This window comes from Gambusia affinis, linkage group LG23 (assembly GCF_019740435.1).
Source record: "Gambusia affinis linkage group LG23, SWU_Gaff_1.0, whole genome shotgun sequence".
Lineage (NCBI taxonomy): Eukaryota > Metazoa > Chordata > Actinopteri > Cyprinodontiformes > Poeciliidae > Gambusia > Gambusia affinis.
Genome location: NC_057890.1, coordinates 4,034,718 through 4,053,004, shown reverse-complemented (window position 1 = coordinate 4,053,004; position 18,287 = coordinate 4,034,718). Strand labels below are relative to the sequence as shown.

The 18,287-nt window shown below is 40.0% G+C and overlaps 1 protein-coding gene across 18 annotated transcripts in view; it reads left to right on the top strand.

Annotated features, from left to right (window-relative positions):
• The window catches only part of nav3 (neuron navigator 3), a 279,354-nt gene that overhangs the window by 166,688 nt on the left and 94,379 nt on the right, over positions 1-18,287 (top strand). For all 18 annotated transcript variants that reach the window (XM_044107981.1, XM_044107989.1, XM_044107991.1 and 15 more), the window contains one exon: positions 14,905-14,977. In XM_044107981.1, the coding sequence (XP_043963916.1) occupies positions 14,905-14,977 (73 nt within the window). The remainder of the gene's footprint in view (positions 1-14,904; positions 14,978-18,287) is intronic.

The window sequence follows — 18,287 nt, the reverse complement described above, 5'->3', positions numbered from 1 at the left end:
CCACAGCAAATGTTATTATCAGCAGAAGCTTAATATTACAGTGACATTAGAGATTACATGCTTCCTCTTCTTCTTTCTTTTCCATCTTTGAAATTTCTCCATTATTTCTGTGAATGTTAAAGTTTCAGCCAATAATAATAATATGCAGATTTTGTCCACCAAGGGTATTTAGAGAGCAATGAACTGACTAAATATGCTAACATTCAGAGTGTTAATGCATGGAACTTAATTATACATTGCACATTTGAAACAACAATGTTGCTTCACAACATCACCAAAAACCAGAGTAAAATTATATAAAACATTCTGTAAATGAGATCAAAATTTCAAAAGAAGTAAGACTATAAAACACTAATTTATAGCATGTCAGTGAAAAGATTAGACAAAAAAAGTTTCCACAGAAATTCGGACCTTCCTTTGCCTACCTGGATATTTATCAACTTTTCCAATTTTTTTGTGTACATGCTTCAAATTTTAACCTGGCAGGAAACAATCACATCTTTTCTCAGAATCCATGTTAGTTTTACCTTTTGGAAGGAGATCCCTAATCCGTTTTACAGTTCAACTGACGGCTATCTTGTTGGAGCCTTGTTTCCTGTCAATCATCATCCTGCAAAACCTCTGAAACGTCTGCTGCCTCCCAACTGCAGGTTCATTTAGTACAAATTGACTCTTGTTGGGTATTTGTTTTAGAAATGCAAATCAAAGGCTGGTTCCATAAGGTAATTGTTTGTTTTGAGGAAACAACTAACTAAATATCCCCATAAAGTAATGATAGAAGGGAAGCACCAATATTCTAAATTGAGTATTGATATACTGATATCAGTATTGCTGCTATATTTATTTCCATACCCGTTCGACACTAAATAAAATGACCAAGCTGCTGTTCAGTTGTTACTATCATCCCAGTTTTACCCATTTGACCAGTAACAAAATGTTTAAAGTTGATTGGTGTCACCCTCTGCCAATATTAATGCAGACATATCATTCATTCTTAATGATAGCATTTTCATTCTTATTATTTTACCAGGGTTTATGTGGTTGCTGCTGTTTTGCAAGTCAAATCTTTCACACCAACTGATTTTGTTTTTGGCAAAGATTAGATTTATGACTACAGTTTGCTTTTCCTTCTTACTGCATTTATTGGCTTTTTAAACTACACAAAATGGCAAAGGCACATAGAAATACTGTGCTGTGCAGAAGCATTGACAGTTTTATTTTTTGTTTAACCATTTTTATGCTTTTTATTGCTATTATTAATTCCCATGGGGTATGCTAGTGCATGTTCCCAGCAGTCATTTGCCAGAAGGCAAGGTACACCCTGGATTGGTTGGCAGTCCGTCACAGGGCAACACACAGGCAGACAGACAGAGTGCATGCACACACTCACTCCTAAGGGGAACTAGAGAGACAGTATATGGATGTTAGAACAATTTTTTAATGTCTTCTGTCAGTTTTTGATCCTAAGGGTTTAAATCAGTCACCATCCAGACTGATCTGCATGCAGTTCAGTCTGTAGTAGATGTACATTCTGGGCTTTAAACAAGCAAAAAAAAAAACAAACATGAGCCTTTTTTCATATAAGTGTTTCACTGAAACACAAGAACACAAAAATGGCAGACAGAAATGTCTCAAGAGACCCACTCAGCAGAAAATATTAAACCTCGCAACTCTAATCCTCCTCATTATAGACAGACATCATTAGCAAACCCCACAGCTCTTCCTCGCTGTACAGATGACAGTGCAGTTTGACTTTCTGGGTTTATATGTGTGTGTGTGTGTGTGTGTGTGTGTGTGTCTTTTTAAGCTTTTAGCAATCTCAGCAAAAGATGGAAGGTAAAAAAAACAAAACACTAAGGTATTTTCTACAGAGCAGAAATGTTACAACTGTCAGCAGAAGGCTATACAGCAGGGGAATCAACTCTGTCTTACTGGTGATAATAGTCACACATGCCTTTAACAGTAGTTACATCACATCCTTTTGTTGTTTTTCATTGTTTTGTATTATATCTATCTATGTTTGACCTACTTCAAAATGCGTTGCTCTGGTGTGAAAGCATTTTTTGTGGCAGTGCACTGAAATAAGTCACAGGGCAGCAAATGCTCACCTTTCCTAAATGTGGAAGGGTAAAGATTTTTGTGGTTTTGTAGAGCGGAAAGAGAGAAGCAGGAACAATTCATCACTCACTCATTGGGTTGTTGATGGTGATTACCAGTTCACTTTAATTATGTCATGGTATGTACCTCAGTTGTGAGGTCCTGATTTGGTAACCATTGGGTTTGGGTTTGGTACATACCTTAGTTTTAGTGTCTTTGTTTGTTATTCGCCTTAGTTTTGGACACACAGTGTCACACAGGTTTGGTCCACTCATCAGAAAGTGTGCCATCACAACAGAACGCATGACGAACTGTAGGATTCAGTTCACCTCAGAGAACGTACATATCCTGGTTTTGGTTCAGTACACAGGTTGGTTTTACGGTCCTGGTTTGGTCCGTGCCTTGTTTTCTTTATCACCCTGTACTATTCACATGGATTCTGGTACTTCTTCATATTGTTGAGTAATAACAACAAGGCGGGTCTTTAAGCTACTGCATGCCATCATCAGTCATTTAAAGAAAAGAGAATTTTAAAGAATTTATTCGAACATGATACAAATATAAAAATAAAATAGTGCACAGTAGCAAGAAGTGCATAAAAAAGAAAGAAAATACCGATTTTTTTATTTCAGTTAACATATCATGCTCAAAATTCTTGCGTTGCTGTGGTGTGGAGTGTTTTAGAGAGGAGGAATTTTCTTTTCACTTAAGTTGGTGTGAAATTTGTCTTCTATAAATACGGTGAAAAAGATGTCTGAGAAAAAACTTGGATAGCTTAAAGGACTGTTAGTCAACATCACAACGTATTTTAACCTGCATTTAATCTAAGAGATTACCATTAAAGTGCCTAGCAGAATCAATAGTGATGATTTGGCTAAATCCTGCGCAGCTAGCATCTATAAATCTTTTACTTACAGTGAACGTGAACTCACGACCTCGTCCACTCAGCACAAGTGATTCCTACAGTGTTATTTAAGGCAAGCTGTTCTGGAATTTTGGCCTCAGAACCAGGACTGGAGCGGCTGTGAAGACCTGTTTGAGTTTAGGGGGTTTTCAGAAAGCATTAAAGGCCACCAGCTTCATCTGGGCCCCATCTGTAGGTTCCCTGTACACCAGCCAGATGAGAGAAAGAAGCAGCAGGAGCCAAGCTTCTACTGATGCACCACTGTGTTGCCTCTCACTGTTAATCTTGGCTTTGAATTGATCACCTTCCTCTTCCTAGCAGGCTGAAGCAACTAGCTAACTCTTGGTTTGGTGGATTGATCACTTTGTGCTAGAAGTAACCTTTCGGGAATCTTTCTTTGTTTTCTGTAAATTTTCTTATGTAACTGGATAAAAGTAAAAGTGTTTTTTGCCAGTGATACTCGGTTTTAACTGTGCCAACTGCTCTCCAGCTTCGACTCCTTGGGGCACCTTTGCTTCTCTTGCACATGTTGACCCTTCTCAAATGTTTCCGGCCTAAACTGAGCGCCCAGGGACTCATTACAGGCTCGCTTGTTGCCCAACTGGAAGCTTTTAATCACTTATTTAAAGTGATTGACATGGACAGATGCTCGGTTAAGAGAGATGAATGCTGGCGTATTAAATGGGCAGAGTGACAGACTGTTAACCCTTCATCCAGACTGGCTTCTTCAGTCGCTAAATCCAGCTGCACCAACTCCGTTTTCTGACCCTTTGCTGATTTAGCAAGAATTTGGCAATTAAGGGATAGAATATAAATCATATCTCAGCAGTGTGATGCATGCTTACTTTGTCTCCCAAGCTGTTGTTCTTTTTGTGACATTGCAAAGTTTTTCTACAAGGACACACTGAAAGCTGAAGAGCTTCCTTTAGGTTGTTATCCCATCTCCTCGCCCTCAGTGAACTCGGCCTGCCTGGCATCATATTCGGCTACCAGCAGCATGACATTACACATGTCTCGTTTTCGGTTTATCTCCGAGACCTTGCTGTTACTCCTCTTTGAGAGAGGCTTGTAGCTCGCTCTGCTGAACAGAAGGAAAAGGCAGCGTTTGTGGAAGAGGTTCACAGTTTAAATTTACTCCTACTTTCCAAAAATAGGTCGAACATAACCCTTTCCCACCGTAACAGCTTCTATCAACAGGGATTATGTTGGCATTTGTGGAGACAAATGAAGTGCAGCTATTCACTTTTTCGAAATTGTCGCTTTAAAACCACACACTTCAATGTATTTTATTGTGATTCCATCCGATAAAAGAACGAAAAGTAGTCCGTAACAATGGAAAGAACATGATTGATGGTGTTCAATTGGTTTTTTTCTTCAATTTGTTTCATTTTCTTTTGGAGTTCTACTGTGTATAGCGCCACCTACTGCTCCTCCATAGTCCTTTTTCTTCTCTAATGTTCTCTAACAAACGTCTGAGGCCTAGATTACATTCAGTCACACCCAGGTGGATTCTACTAATTGTCCACCAATTAGTTGAAGCTACCGGTTGTATTGGATTGTACTTGAGGGTATATTTTAGTAGAACACTAAATTGATGCTTTAAGTTCCAATAAGTGAAATATTGGAGGAAGGGATGTAAAAATACAGTAGCTGCTGTGTGTGCTGCAGAGGAAGTAGCACCTGAAACACACCTTCTAGGAATAGTCGGTGTGTGTTTGATCCGACACTGAGAGCCATGCAAGGTAAGAAGGGAGCAACTGAGGTAAAGTCACACAATGAAAATTCCTCAGTTTCTGCAGTGGCTTAGAAATCCATCCAGATGTTTCTTATTTTAAACATCCACAAACTTTGTGTATTTTACAGCTCTCTCAATAATCCCTCGAACAAGGAATTGATGGTTTTTGTGGGGGTTCATTCTGGATTTTTTCCAATCAGACATCAGTTTCCTCTCAACAGAATAAAAAGCTTCCATGACAGAACGTCTCTGAAGATTCAGACTGAGCTGAGTCAAGACGGAAACAGAGATGTCACCTGAGTAAAGGCCCCAGATTTCTGAATCTTAAAAAGGATTACGGCACAAACAAAAAATGTAGCATTACAAACATTGCCCAGTTGTATAACATTACATTTCATTTGATTTTGTTAAAAGTTTTTGTGTGTTGTGGGGAGATGGTTGACCTTTGATGACCTCTGGAAACATTTCTTCTGCCTATTTTTAAAGTGCTATTGGCAATTGCAATAATTTTTGCTGCACAAATGCTGGACAACATTTTGGTTTAATTTGAAGAAGGGGGGGGGGGGGGGGCAGCTTCACTGCGGTACATATGTCTCGTATTGTGGTCAGTCAGTAGGATTGGGAATGTTTACCCTCTTAGACTCGGAGTACAGAATACACTGTAAAAGCGATGGAGACAACAACAAATGTTGACTCATTCTAAACATGGCCTGCTTGACTTTACTTACTGTTACCTACACTAAAGACTAACACGGTGCTAGTTTTCCCATACCAGCGGGTCGTAATTGAGATGCGTTTTAACGATCTGTTTTAAAGGTCCCAGTTGTTTTGTTTCAAAGAATTAATTGATTGTCCCAACGGTCCAAAAGTAAAGCGGTAATTCTCAGAAGTCGTCAATGTTAGCTGCTGTTATTGCAGTTTGTGTCCATAGCATTTAAAGGATATACTGGAATCATTTGCAAAGCACTTAAGCGAGATTAAGTGCTTAGACTGGATACAGTTTTCTGTGAGTCTGAGAAGCTTTGCAGTCAAAGTTTCACTTGAAAAAACACAAACAAAAGACCAGAATACCAGTCGTCTGGTATCTCACAGTATGATAACCTTGGGTAGAAATTCCTCAGTAGTGCTGTATTCACACAGATATAATTCCAAATTATATCTCTCATCAGATACATTTCATGTTTTCAGGAAATTGGATATTGTTATAATTAAAATGCTTGGTTAGCTTCTAGGAACATCTGATCTGAACAAAACAAAAAAAACAACTATTTTTTTTACTCATGTCACCTAGGGATTCTGTAACACCAAAAAGCTTCAAATTAAATATAACATAATCAAACTGCTTTGATTTAAAACAAAAGCTTTTTTCTCTACTGCTACTAAAGTAATACAACCAATTGTTAATCGCAGGTATAAAATTATCAATAGTTCTAAGGTAGATGTGCAGATTTTTTGTTTAGTTCTCATCTTTATTACATAACAGTGCAAGTAAAGAAAGATCATATTTGCTGGTTAATTAGCTGCTTAACACGCATTCTGCTTGTATCTTTAAAACAACTTTAACCTCCTAGAAGTTTCTGCATAATGACTATCCGTGTTTTTCGGAACTAGAAAGTAGGGCTGTAACGATTTCTCGAATGATTTGAGTACCTTCATTAATAAAATACCTCAAGAAAAATTATCTGCCTCAAAATTATGCCTTTGATAAATTATATTTAATTATTTAGTGCACAGTGTTCTGGCCGGGTGATTATTTATGTTGCGCAACACTCTCACTTCCGCCTATGAGTTGTTGACGAAAACTAAGTGCTAGAAGCACAACGTTCAAATTTCAAGTTCGGTCCACCGGTAGTTCAATGATCTACGATAATGTTCCAAATGGGCAAATTGTGTTATTTTACTCTTTACAGTTGTATTTGACAAGTTACATTATGTAACCATAGTTGCATTCGCAATGGAAGACATTGATTTTCATTATTATTGATTGTAAAGATTAGTTGCATACGGACACATAACATGAAATCAAAAGGCAGAGATAAAGAATAAGGATCAGCTTTTACAGATCATTGCATCATCCAGCCATTTTTATTACTGCATCATCATCATAATAATAATCATCATCATCATCATAATCGGGAGTGCTAATGAGATTTGGCTCAGACTGTGAAAAATCAGTTAAAGAGATGAAATCTGCGACGGCTGAGCTGTCGCACATAAAACATCTCTGTTTGGCCTGCTCTGCGCCGCTTTTTCACACAAAATTCATTTTACTCACACATAAACACCCACACACACACACACACACACACAAACACCCCGTCTGTGTAGCAGATGTCATATTGGAGGCAATCCAAATTGTTTAATCCTTTACACTTAAGAATAAAAACATCAAGGACTTTGTTTTGTATATAGAATGTCTGCTACTGCAATGAAATCATTTTAGTTTGGAGTTTCTGCATGAAATAAAAGTTTTATGGTGCACAGCAGCATGAACGCAAGCTTGGCCTTTATAAGGAAACAATTGGTCTGATGAATGCGCCTAGCAACTAGGACAGTCTGTTATAGACCGTCATCCGAATCAATAATAAATGACAGTGTCAGACGGAAGAAGGGAAAAAAATTCTTTGGGCAAAATGTTGACACGATGAGCAACGATGCCCAGATTATGAGACGGGAATCCGTTAACAGGTCTCCGCCCGTCGGTCGCGCTGAACCTCTGAGCCGTTCAATCCGTTTTGATTCATCAGCCGTCAAGATCGGCCCGTTTCGGAGGCATCAGCAGCGGCGGGGTGGCGAGGGGAAAGAGGAATCAGTGGACTGTTTAGGACAAGACCGAGGGAGGCGCACGCGTCAGCAGCCCGATCCCAAGAACGGGGTTGATGGAGAGGTCACCGACGACGAAAGAGCGCCGCTGTCTGGGAGGCAGCAGGACGGCTAAACGGCTTTAAATCGTGCCGCAGTAGAAATCACTCAAAGTTGCTGTAACCTTCAGGTCTTGTTTATTTATGTGGAGAGAAGCAGTTTTTCCCTCGCTGCGTTTTCAATCATCCGGACAGGGCTTCAGACAGCAGACTCTTTACTTACATCTGTATAAACGATCCACTTTAGAGGTTTCTGAGCAGCTTTGTTGTATCACACTGACTTTCTTACTATTAATATGTCCAAAACAATCATTTTGAACATATTTACACTTGCAGAATTGGTAAAACTGTGGTGTCTGTTAGTGTCCAACCCCTCTGAGTCGATACAGCCTAGAACCACTTCCAATGCAGTTACATCGTCAAGCACTTAGGAGTAAAACTCTCCCAATTTCTCCTTCCAAAATACCTCAAAGTCTACTTGGAGCAGTTTTTAACTCTTGTCACAGAATCTCAAATGTTTAAATATCTAGACTTTGACTACACCACTTTAACACATGAATATATTTAAGTGTAAACTACTTGTTGTTTTGAACCTCCACCTCAAAGCAATTAATTTCGATGTGTGTGAGTACACTGCGCTAAAAAAAACTTTTTAGATGTGAACATGTAAAAGTAATTAAAAACAGGCATAGCTACAATTTCATTTTATAATTATATGCTGCTTTGATTTCCTCTTTTTGATCAAATATGAATAAAGTGCACTACAGTTTGTGCTTCGGACGGTTCTAGGTGGTCGTTGCTGCCCATTTTCTCCTTGATGTTTGGTACTAAGGCATGTTTTAAATGTGATTATGTGGAATTATTTGACTGAAAATGTACATTTGTACCAACATTCTTCAGCATACACTGACTGTAGGACAAAATGGCATTTTGATACATCGATTTCTGCAGCAGCAGCTCGTATTTTTGTATCTTTGGTCTGTATTGATTTTTTATTTGCCAGGGGGAGAGAGGGATGCGTCAGATGATTCACTGGTTTGTATGTTCAGGATTTATTTTGCCTGACTCATCAACAGACTTTGATTTCCACCTCCAGCTAAATAAAAGTTCACTGTTGCTGTAAAGAGTTGCTGCAAAAGCCAATAAGCTTTTTGCTGCTGTGGCTGCCGCACAAAAAAAAAAAAGCTCTTTTGTGACAAACCTCAGATTCACTGATGACTCAGGCTCCAGTCAGGAGAAGATTTATGCTCTGTTCGCATGTTTGAAAACTGATTCAATCATCCTGACAGTAAATATGAAAATAATCTGTAAAGTCAGAGGGAAGAAAAAACACCCGGAGAGTTTCTCGCTAAATAGTCGCGCTCATGAAACATTGAATCGTGCGGGATTTTGGAAGAGTGAATTATGGATTTAAGGTGGCACGTATTTTCCAGTGACTATGCAGCGTTCTGAGTGCAACCCTTCAATTATTCTGCATCATTCTGTGGTTTTTCCAGCCCCGTCTTCAAGAAGATTGTTTTCCCCTCCATATTTAGTGGTAATTGAGGTGTTGGCCTATTTGTTTCTGACAGCTGCATCTTAGGGATAACCCGTTCCAGTTCCATTCATCTTACACATGTCACTCGATATCTATAGGGAGGCCCGACCGACCGCAGCACCGCTTCTTCTTGTTTGTTTTTTTTGGGGGGGTTTTAAACACAAGGATGGGAGAGATGGTATTAAACAGATGGATATGGAGCCTCATTTTGTCCTTTGGCAATTCTTACTGAAGTGGAAAGAGAGAGCAGAGGCTTGAAATATCATCTGAACCCAAATGATACATGAGATGGTTATTTAAAATGGTAATGATTGGTGAGACCAATGTTTAGCTTTTACAGTTTGCAAAATCCAACCTTTTTATGACAGGGAAACATGCCTCCTAGCATAATATTACCTAGCCTGGATTAGATTCTCTAATTATTAGACATGCAGTTCAGGGTTAAGGGTCGCTGTTAAATTTGTCTCTCCAAATTTTAGCTACGATTCAAACAAACATTTTTACTGTACATGCAATCAATTAACCAACCAGGTTTATTTGAATGAAGCATTTCAGCAACAAGGCAGTTCAAATGACTTGCATCATAAAAATACAAAGTCATAAAAGACACAGCAAGACAGCAACATGACTCCAGAATGATTGGCATTAAATCAGTTGTCCCCATATTTTCAGTTCTAGACTGTTGTAGTCCTTTTACTAGTCTGAGTATTTATTTTGTCCTTACTTGGATGACATTGGGTTCACAAGAATGAGAGGAGGCAACACTTTGCCAGTATTTTGGTTAAACACAACATTTCAGTTCTAAAAACAACTTTTAACTTTTTTTTTAGAATTGGAAAAAAAACCTCTTCCTGAACATTGATGTATGTGTAAACAGTTCCTCAAATTTACTCATTTCAAGCTGCCACACAAAGTAACATTTATTAAAAAAGCTGATTTGGGGGGAATCACTTTTGGCAAAAAAAGGACGATTATTTTAGGAAGGTAGCGGTTTGTGAATTATGTTGTACAATTACAGTTCTTGAACTCTCGTGGATCTTATTGTACATGTACAAATTTTGTACTCTTTGAATATTTTTGAGTCTAATTTAGCTCCATATATCAAGCACAAATTCATTAAAGTCTCAAACACATTCAGCTTCCACAATTAGGGTTTTAATATTGATAGATTTCTACTCTTACCGATGAAAAATATGTTTTCCTTCTTTATTATTCTACTACACCTACATTTTATGACGTCACTTTGATGTCCTTGATGGTTCTTTTCCTCACTGTTTGACATCTGTCCTTTCTCCAGATTTGCCGTTGATGACATTTGTAGATGCATTTGATGCCGGCCCGCGTCGGAAAACTAAACGACTAAATGGTTTCTGTAAAATGAGGCCACAAAGCCCCGCCGTTTAAACACCACCCAAATCCTGCAGAACACTAATGACCTAACCGTGGCTGACGCCTTCAGACGATATTTCATCATTATGGCATTAATGCTGCTCGAAAACAAACAGTGGTTTTATGTGAAGACCACATTGAAGCGTCTGTAGCGGTGGAAGACGATGCGTGTTTGTTCAGTGATGTAGGTTGTCTTCAAAAGCCTGACAGCTTTGGCTGAAGCGATTTATTGCGTGTTTATGAGTTCAGCCCTTTATGCGTGCCTTAATCAGCAATTAAATCAAGCTTCAAACACACACTGGCTGTGGATGAGGCATGAAGTGCTTCTGCTCTTTGTTTGCGTGGGCTTCGTTAAATTTGCCCTATCAAAGGTGTGTATGAAAATGCCTGCTTTGATTGAAGGGTTTTTCATTAAACACCTTTTCCGCCTGTTCGGTTTAGCAAACGCCAGCAGCAGACTCGATGTTCTCGTTGAATCCAATTAAACCTGAAAGTAACGAAGCGGTCCCAGTCGCTGCTCGGCACATGTCTTTCCACATACAAAACTTCAGAGCGAGTGTGTGGGTTAATCAAACAGGAAGACACCAGGGCACACATGTGTCAGACCGTGTGTGTGGTGTGTGGGCAGAGACTAGGGGAACCCACATATAAGGTTATTTGGTGCCTGACGGTGAGGAAAAAATGTGCGGTGAGGCGGTGATTTTGTTCGGCAGATGGAGAAAGTCTGTGTGTGTGGATGCCTGGGTTGTTGTCGGCTCGTCGATGTAGCCGGCTCAGACCAGCATTTAGTGGGAAATGGGGTAATTTCATTGCTATTTCATAGTTTTGTTGTTTCGGTTAGCCTAACAACAGTTAGGTTAGGGTTAGCCTTAACCCTAACCAAATTAGTTTTGTACCCACGTTAGCAAGCAATCATTTAAAGTAGTGTTCTTTAATCTACTGGAGGTCACCCAGAGGTTTATTATGATAATTTCTAAAGTTACCATTTGGTATAAGAACCCATAGTGGAATTTCAGGGATTTCAAGTCCTGTCATGTATTTAAAATGCGTGTCGAGGAATGAAAAAAGGGTGGCACACAAGTATGTGTGCCACTTGTAATGTGCTCCTGATTTAAATAGGGTGCAATATTTGGATCAAGAGTGTAGAATTTAAAGTGTTCAACTGTCAGGATGGTCACTTCTGCTCTGATGTCACCGTCTTTTTATACTCACACATAGAAATATATATTCTGTATTCCTAACTGGGAATCAAGTCCTTCTTCATGCTGTCAGAAAAGGTCTATTAAAGTAGTTTCTCAGTTCAGCAACCCAGGCAGTAATCAGGCTTTTGTGTATCTTGAAAAATTGCACCAGAAAACATATTTTTGAATTTATTTGAAGTACAGTGTACATCAAAACATAGTCTAATTTGTTTTCTCTTGGGAATTAAGCTAGCATAAATCAATAGTGCAAGTTTGTGTAAAAAAAAGAAGCCCCAATTGAATAAAATTTTTAATTGCTCTCAGTTGTCCTGAACTGTCTTTTTTCTAAGTCATCATAATTAGGTTCATTTCAGAATAATTGTACTATTAGGTATGCACAATATATTGGCATTAACATCAGTATCGACTGATGTTTAGTAAAAATTTTTTAACTGTCTACTAAGTACTGCAGTAAGAACTGTCTAGACCAGGGGTTTTCAAAGTATGAAAGGGTGAGCCCCCCTTCAAGGAGCACAATGCCTCCTGCGCCCCCCCCCCCACCCACCCCCCACCCCCCTGTGGAGGGGGGTGGATTTGTAAAAACTCCACCTTCAGCCCCCCTCTGGCCAAAACCAGTGATGGCATAGTTACTTTGAAAAAGTAACTTTAATCGGACTACTAATTACTCCTTGAAAAAGTAACTTAGTTAGATTAAAAGTAACTTTTTAGTTACTTTCACCAGCTGCTAACAACAACGCTCTGCCTCCTGTGAAAATCACATTGAGCTTTGCCAATACTTAATTGTAAGTTATTTTATAATGGTAACATCAACAATGTGTCTCCACTGATAAGGTTGAACTGAAGAGGAGATTGTAGAAAAATAAAAAACGTGAGTAGTTTGTGTGGTCCACTGTTGTCTGGAAAACTCTAAGAAGGATTTAAAGCCCCCTTCCCCCAGCCTCCAGATTTTGCGTTACGCCCCTGAGTTTGATGTCGCAGCGCACAGAGCTCCTCCTGCAGCTCCACAGCTCACATGGCTGCGACACTTACCGTAATATTAATAATTATAACGGTGCTAACTTGCCATTATAACTATTGCCAACTACGGACACGTTTATTCGTGGCTGTTTTCACGTTTATTGCGCTGTTCATATTAGTCTCGATGTTTGCAGTTTTCTGGAGCGCAACGTGAAGTTCGATGTCATTGAGAGGTAATATATTAACTTGACATTAACAAAGACACAGCGGGACGGATCATCCTGGAAATGATGAACAGGGAGAGACTGAGTAAGACTCCCTTAATGACGGACAAATTCTGGGATTTATTGTGAGTCTCTGCTTATTTCCAAGCCCAAATGAGCAACTTCACGTTCAAAAACGAGCCCAAAAAGGCGCAACCCGCCACTCATTAAATTTGCAAGCGACTTTTAAAAAATGAAGCCCAAAGCCGCTTATAATAATCGGACTTGGCGACAGAAACTGAAAATAGTTCCAGTTTTTCCACCAACAAAATGCGCATCTCCCTCCATTGTTTACATTTCTGTTGCATAGAGACGTCGGTCACTCGACAAGACGAGTAGAGGAAATACGATTAAATAACAAAAGAAGATAGTAACGCAAAAATGATTTTGATAAGTAACTGTAGTCTGACTACTGGATTTGAAATAGCAACGCGTTAGATTACTCGTTACAGAAAAAAGTGGTCCGACGTCAGTAACGTTACTGACATCACTGGCCAAAACATCCTCGGGAAACATTTCCACTGATCCCCGCTCCACACGCGCACCCCACAGTACCAACTTTTTCCTAAATCCACAGAGTTGATCGTGTGCGTAAAGACGCGTTTCTCTCACATCAGTAGACAGCAAGCAGATAGCTTTTCCGGTTTACTTTTTCTCTCGCACCGCGCCTCCCCTAAAGTACTCTGGCGCCCCCCAGGGGAGGCGCGCCTCACACTTTGAAAACCGCCGCTCTAGACCATGTGGTATGTTTTCCGTTTGTATTGGTAAATATCTGGTTTTGGCTGTAACAGCACAGTTAATATCGGATATCAATATCAACCCAAATTGTTATATTGGTGCATCCCTAAAAATTATTTTAAATTATTATGTGTTTGGGGCGTGCTGTGGTGGCGTAGAGGGTAGCACACCCCACACTCGGAGGCCCTCAGTCCTCGACGTGGCCGTCGCGGGCTCGATTCCCGGACCCGACGACACCTGCCGCATGTCTTCCCCCCTCTCCTTCCCCCTTTTCTGTCAGCCTACTGTGGTATAAGGGACCCTAGAGCCCACAAAAAGGACCCCCTGGTGGGGAAAAAAAAAAAATTATTATGTTTAAATAGTTGATGACCATACCAGATCTACTTCAGTTTGTCACTCTTTTATAGAACGGTCTATTTATTGCAGAAAAATATATCATTAGGTCACTAAAGAGGATGAAATTAAACCTTCAGTAAGAGACAAGTGGTTTGCAGTCAGATATAAGTCATTGTCTCGGTTCTACTGAGACTCAATCTGATTATTAAAGATAGATTCAGGCGCTGAGCGGGCAACACAAAGCAGAGAGACAGTGAGTGGGGGAGTTGAGTCTCATGAATCATCATTGCCTTCTGGACGTCTCGCTGAGTCGCCCAGCCTGGTCTGTGTTGTGTCCCTGACACGCTGCGCTGAAACAGAGCGCCGTGACCTTCAACCTCGTCATAAAAGACCTCCTGTGGGTCGGCGCTGGCTGTCGGTTGCAATGCTAATGAAGCCGCCTGCTAGTCGCTGTCAGCCGAGGCAAAAATCCCCCCTGATATTTGTAACCGCAGGGCGCCTATACGGAGCCTTCAGAAAGCAGAGGCTGACTGTTTTGCGTAAGGTTGTGCAAAGTCTCAGATAGGCCACAGGCTCTTACCTCTTTTTAAGTTGTATAGATTCCTGCCTGGATATCTGCGTGCATTTAGCTGAGTGCGTACACAGGCAGCACGTGGTTGTGTAGGTGGTAGCACACTGCGGTCAGTATGTCATGTAGCCGGGTCAGTGGGTCGTGCGGGAGTCTGTAGGAGCCACACAATGATGTTCTTTATGGGTAATATTGCTGATCTACCCCTTCCTCTGAGCGCTGTGCCTCGAGACATTTCAGCTCAATGAATGTTCAGTGTCATCGCATTCTCACTGCGTTCCGTCCCTCATGCTGACTGTCTGCCGTCTTCTCTCTAGATCGAGAATGTGGATGCCTGTCTCAGTTTCTTGGATGCCAGAGGAGTGAATGTCCAAGGGCTCTCAGCAGAAGGTAAGGCGAACGACTCAACATTTAAGGCCTTTCTAATGTTTTTAATGAATGAAGCGCAGAAGAAAGTGTGTAGTGCTGCACTTATGGTTAGGCATTCAAATTTACCAACCCAATCATTTGTGATCCATTGTCTGCACCTTCAAAGTACCTGCATTTCCAGAAATCTGGTTGCTATCAGTTTCCATTTGATACAGAACCTAACAGTAATAGAAAGCTAACCTGCCAATGTAGTTAGGTCCTTTAGGGCTTTGTGTACAATACAAGAAATAGTCACCAGGCTTTCTGTGTGCCGTCTCTTTAGGGTACCAAACAGCCCAGGATGTAATGTGGGCCAAGTTACACCTGTTGCGCAGAGTTAATTTAAAGTGATTAGGATATAAAATAAGACTAGCACAACATGTGTCTAGAGCATGTTGTAAGGAAAGCGCATGAGACGATTCAAGCTGCTCTAAAGTTGGGAAAACAAACACTTTAGAGTTGAAAAACACAAGATTTCACTCAGACAATTTGAAGTCTGGGAATCGAGTGTCAAGAGCAAACTTTAGCTCGTGTAATGTTGAAAGGAAGTCTGGATTGTTGAATTAAATTAGTTATAAAAACTACATGCAGGAAGCTCCTGATCAGATACAGCATTTTAGCCATGCTAACATTTAGCCAGTCGCAAGATTCTCACTGTGTTAGGAGGAAACTGCTAACACGTCTCTCTTATGTCACCATTACTTTTTTATTTTAATTATTTTAAAGCAGTGAGAATTTTTAAACACTTCTGTAGCCACAATTTTTTAGCTAGCCAGCTTTATTAGTAAACAACCCCTAAAAAAACACTTCTTTTCTTACTTCAAAATAAGTAGAATATTTTTAAAATAAATTGTTGAGTTTCACATTTGGGGCTCACAATAATACCTCATATTTATTAGTTATTCACTAATTTTTTATTTTAATTCACACAAGTCACATGATTAGGAACCAAGAAAAAAAGAAGATTAAAGGAAGTGGCATGATGATGACGGTTTATTAATGACTTATCTCATGAACAAGCTTACTCACGTGTGATTTTAGTTGCATTTCCCGTGTAGCGGAAAAGTTGAACAAGTTGTGTTTTTTCACCTTTGGCGGAATATCAACAAAATTTTGCAATTAAAACTCAGTGAGGCCTGTGCATGTGTTAAACCTCTTCATTTGGAGGCATTTTGGAAATGTGTCATTCCGCAGAGGTTAAGTATGATATTTAACGCTGTGGTGGCGCAGGGGGTTAGCACTCCCCACGTTTGGAGGCCTTAGTCCTCGACGCGGATGTCGCTGGTTCGACTCCCGGTCCCGGCGACCTTTGCCGCATGCCTTTTCCTTTCTTCCTGTTGCAAAATTACGAGCCACTAGCGCCACAAAAACTGTTCGGAGGAAAAAATGGGGGGGAAAAAAAGTATGATATTTAACACAAACCCAACCACGCTGACCTAACACTTCCTAATTTTGCTGCCAATTAGTTTTCATAATATTGTTACAACTATGCGACAATATGCATAATTACATAGCTGGAATTACTGTGTTACTTTAAGCTGGTCAAAAGAACTTCCATTTGGACTAAATGTCTCTTAATTGTGAAAGAACGGCTCAGCCACTCAGGCAAAATGTCTTCAGCTTTCATTTGTTCAGTGCAGTTTTATCCTATAAACACCAAAGACGTGAATGTGGCCTTGACCCCTCGAACAGCAGGAATAGTCTGACTGACACACTGACCAGCAGCTCTAAATCCTGTGACCTCCCTCCCTGCAACTCCAGCTCTAAAAACAGCAAGGTGACTCCTTAAGCCAGGAACTCCAAAGTGGCTCTGTAGATATATGGGCTATTGGGTTACGGCGTTCATTGCCGCTGCTGATGCATTTCACGAGTGGCTCCACTCTCACGGTGCACGCTCCGCTCCGTTTGCGGGTGCGGCCCTGCCCGTCCTCTCGCCTCTTAATTGAATCCGCCGGGGCTTTCCTGGCATATGCGTTCTTTGTGTTTTTACAAGGCACGGGAATTAAATAGAACGAGAGCGTTTGATGTGCACGCGGGAACCCAGAACTCTGAAGACATTATTGCAATAATGTCTTCAGAAAGCCTGGTTGTGTTTTTCACTTGTGGGAGGCTGTAAACCAAAGTTCCGGCAAAAAAAAAAAACCCAAAAAAACAGTCATCTCGCCGGAGCGTGTTTAGGTTCCCTAACAGACGTTGCCACTCAGGGAGCTTATAGACTATAATAAAGATTAAATCAAAGCCTTTTTGTCATGCAAGAGCAGAGTTTATTTGGTCGGCTGAGCTTGGGACTATTTGAGGCTGCTATATATGTATATATATATATATATATATATATATATATATATATATATAAACCACCACCCCGGTGGGGTGAGAAGGAAAGCTTATATATAATAAAGATAAAAAGTTTTTTGTCATGCAAATTTATTAATATTTCTTGCTTTCGGTGACATGAACGGGTTTGACATTTTGACTGTTTCTGTTTTTCTCCTTTTATTATTCTGCACTTTCATCATATATCAAATGACTAACCATGAAATGTTCCGCGTTTACAGCTTGTCCCGCGCACGAAACGACTACCCTTAAAACTAACTTTGACACTTTGCACACCAGAAATATCAAAGTGAGTTTATAAAACGTTTTACTACCTGAAATATGATAATTATGTGCAGGAAGTTGAGTCATTCATTTCTGGCCTTAAGCCCCCGCTCAAACTTTACAGCTAGGTGTTCATAATGAGGAAACTCAGGGATGCTAACTGTAGATCTTTAATCTTTTTTTTTTTTTTTTTTTTTTTTTTTTAAGTGCGCGGTCTCAGCAGCTGTGATGTTAGCAGAACAGGCTCCTAATAGTTTAAGTTGTGAACAAGCTCGCCACTGTAAGGTCCTTCCTGCTGGATCTCTGCAGGCCAGTTTGCATTTCATTTGCAACTTTAAGCACTCCTCTGTGTAGGTTCGTCAAATTACAAAGATGTAGAGGTAAGAGGAAGAATGAAGGGTCAACTGGAACTCACCGGCCACTTTATTAGGTACACCTAGGACACCCTTTTGCCCACAGAACGTCCTTAATTAATTTTTAAAAAGTTGTACCTTATGGAACAAGACTTAAAAGATGGAGTTAAGACTAACTTAAAAGCAAGATGGAACCAGGTAGGAGACGTTAGATGTTAGATCAAACATCTCAGCTTTTTTATTTGTGAGGATATAGATTAAGTCTGCAACTGATTGTTTTAATAATCGATTATTCTGACGATTAATTCAATGAGATTACAAAAATTGGCACATTCTGCAGA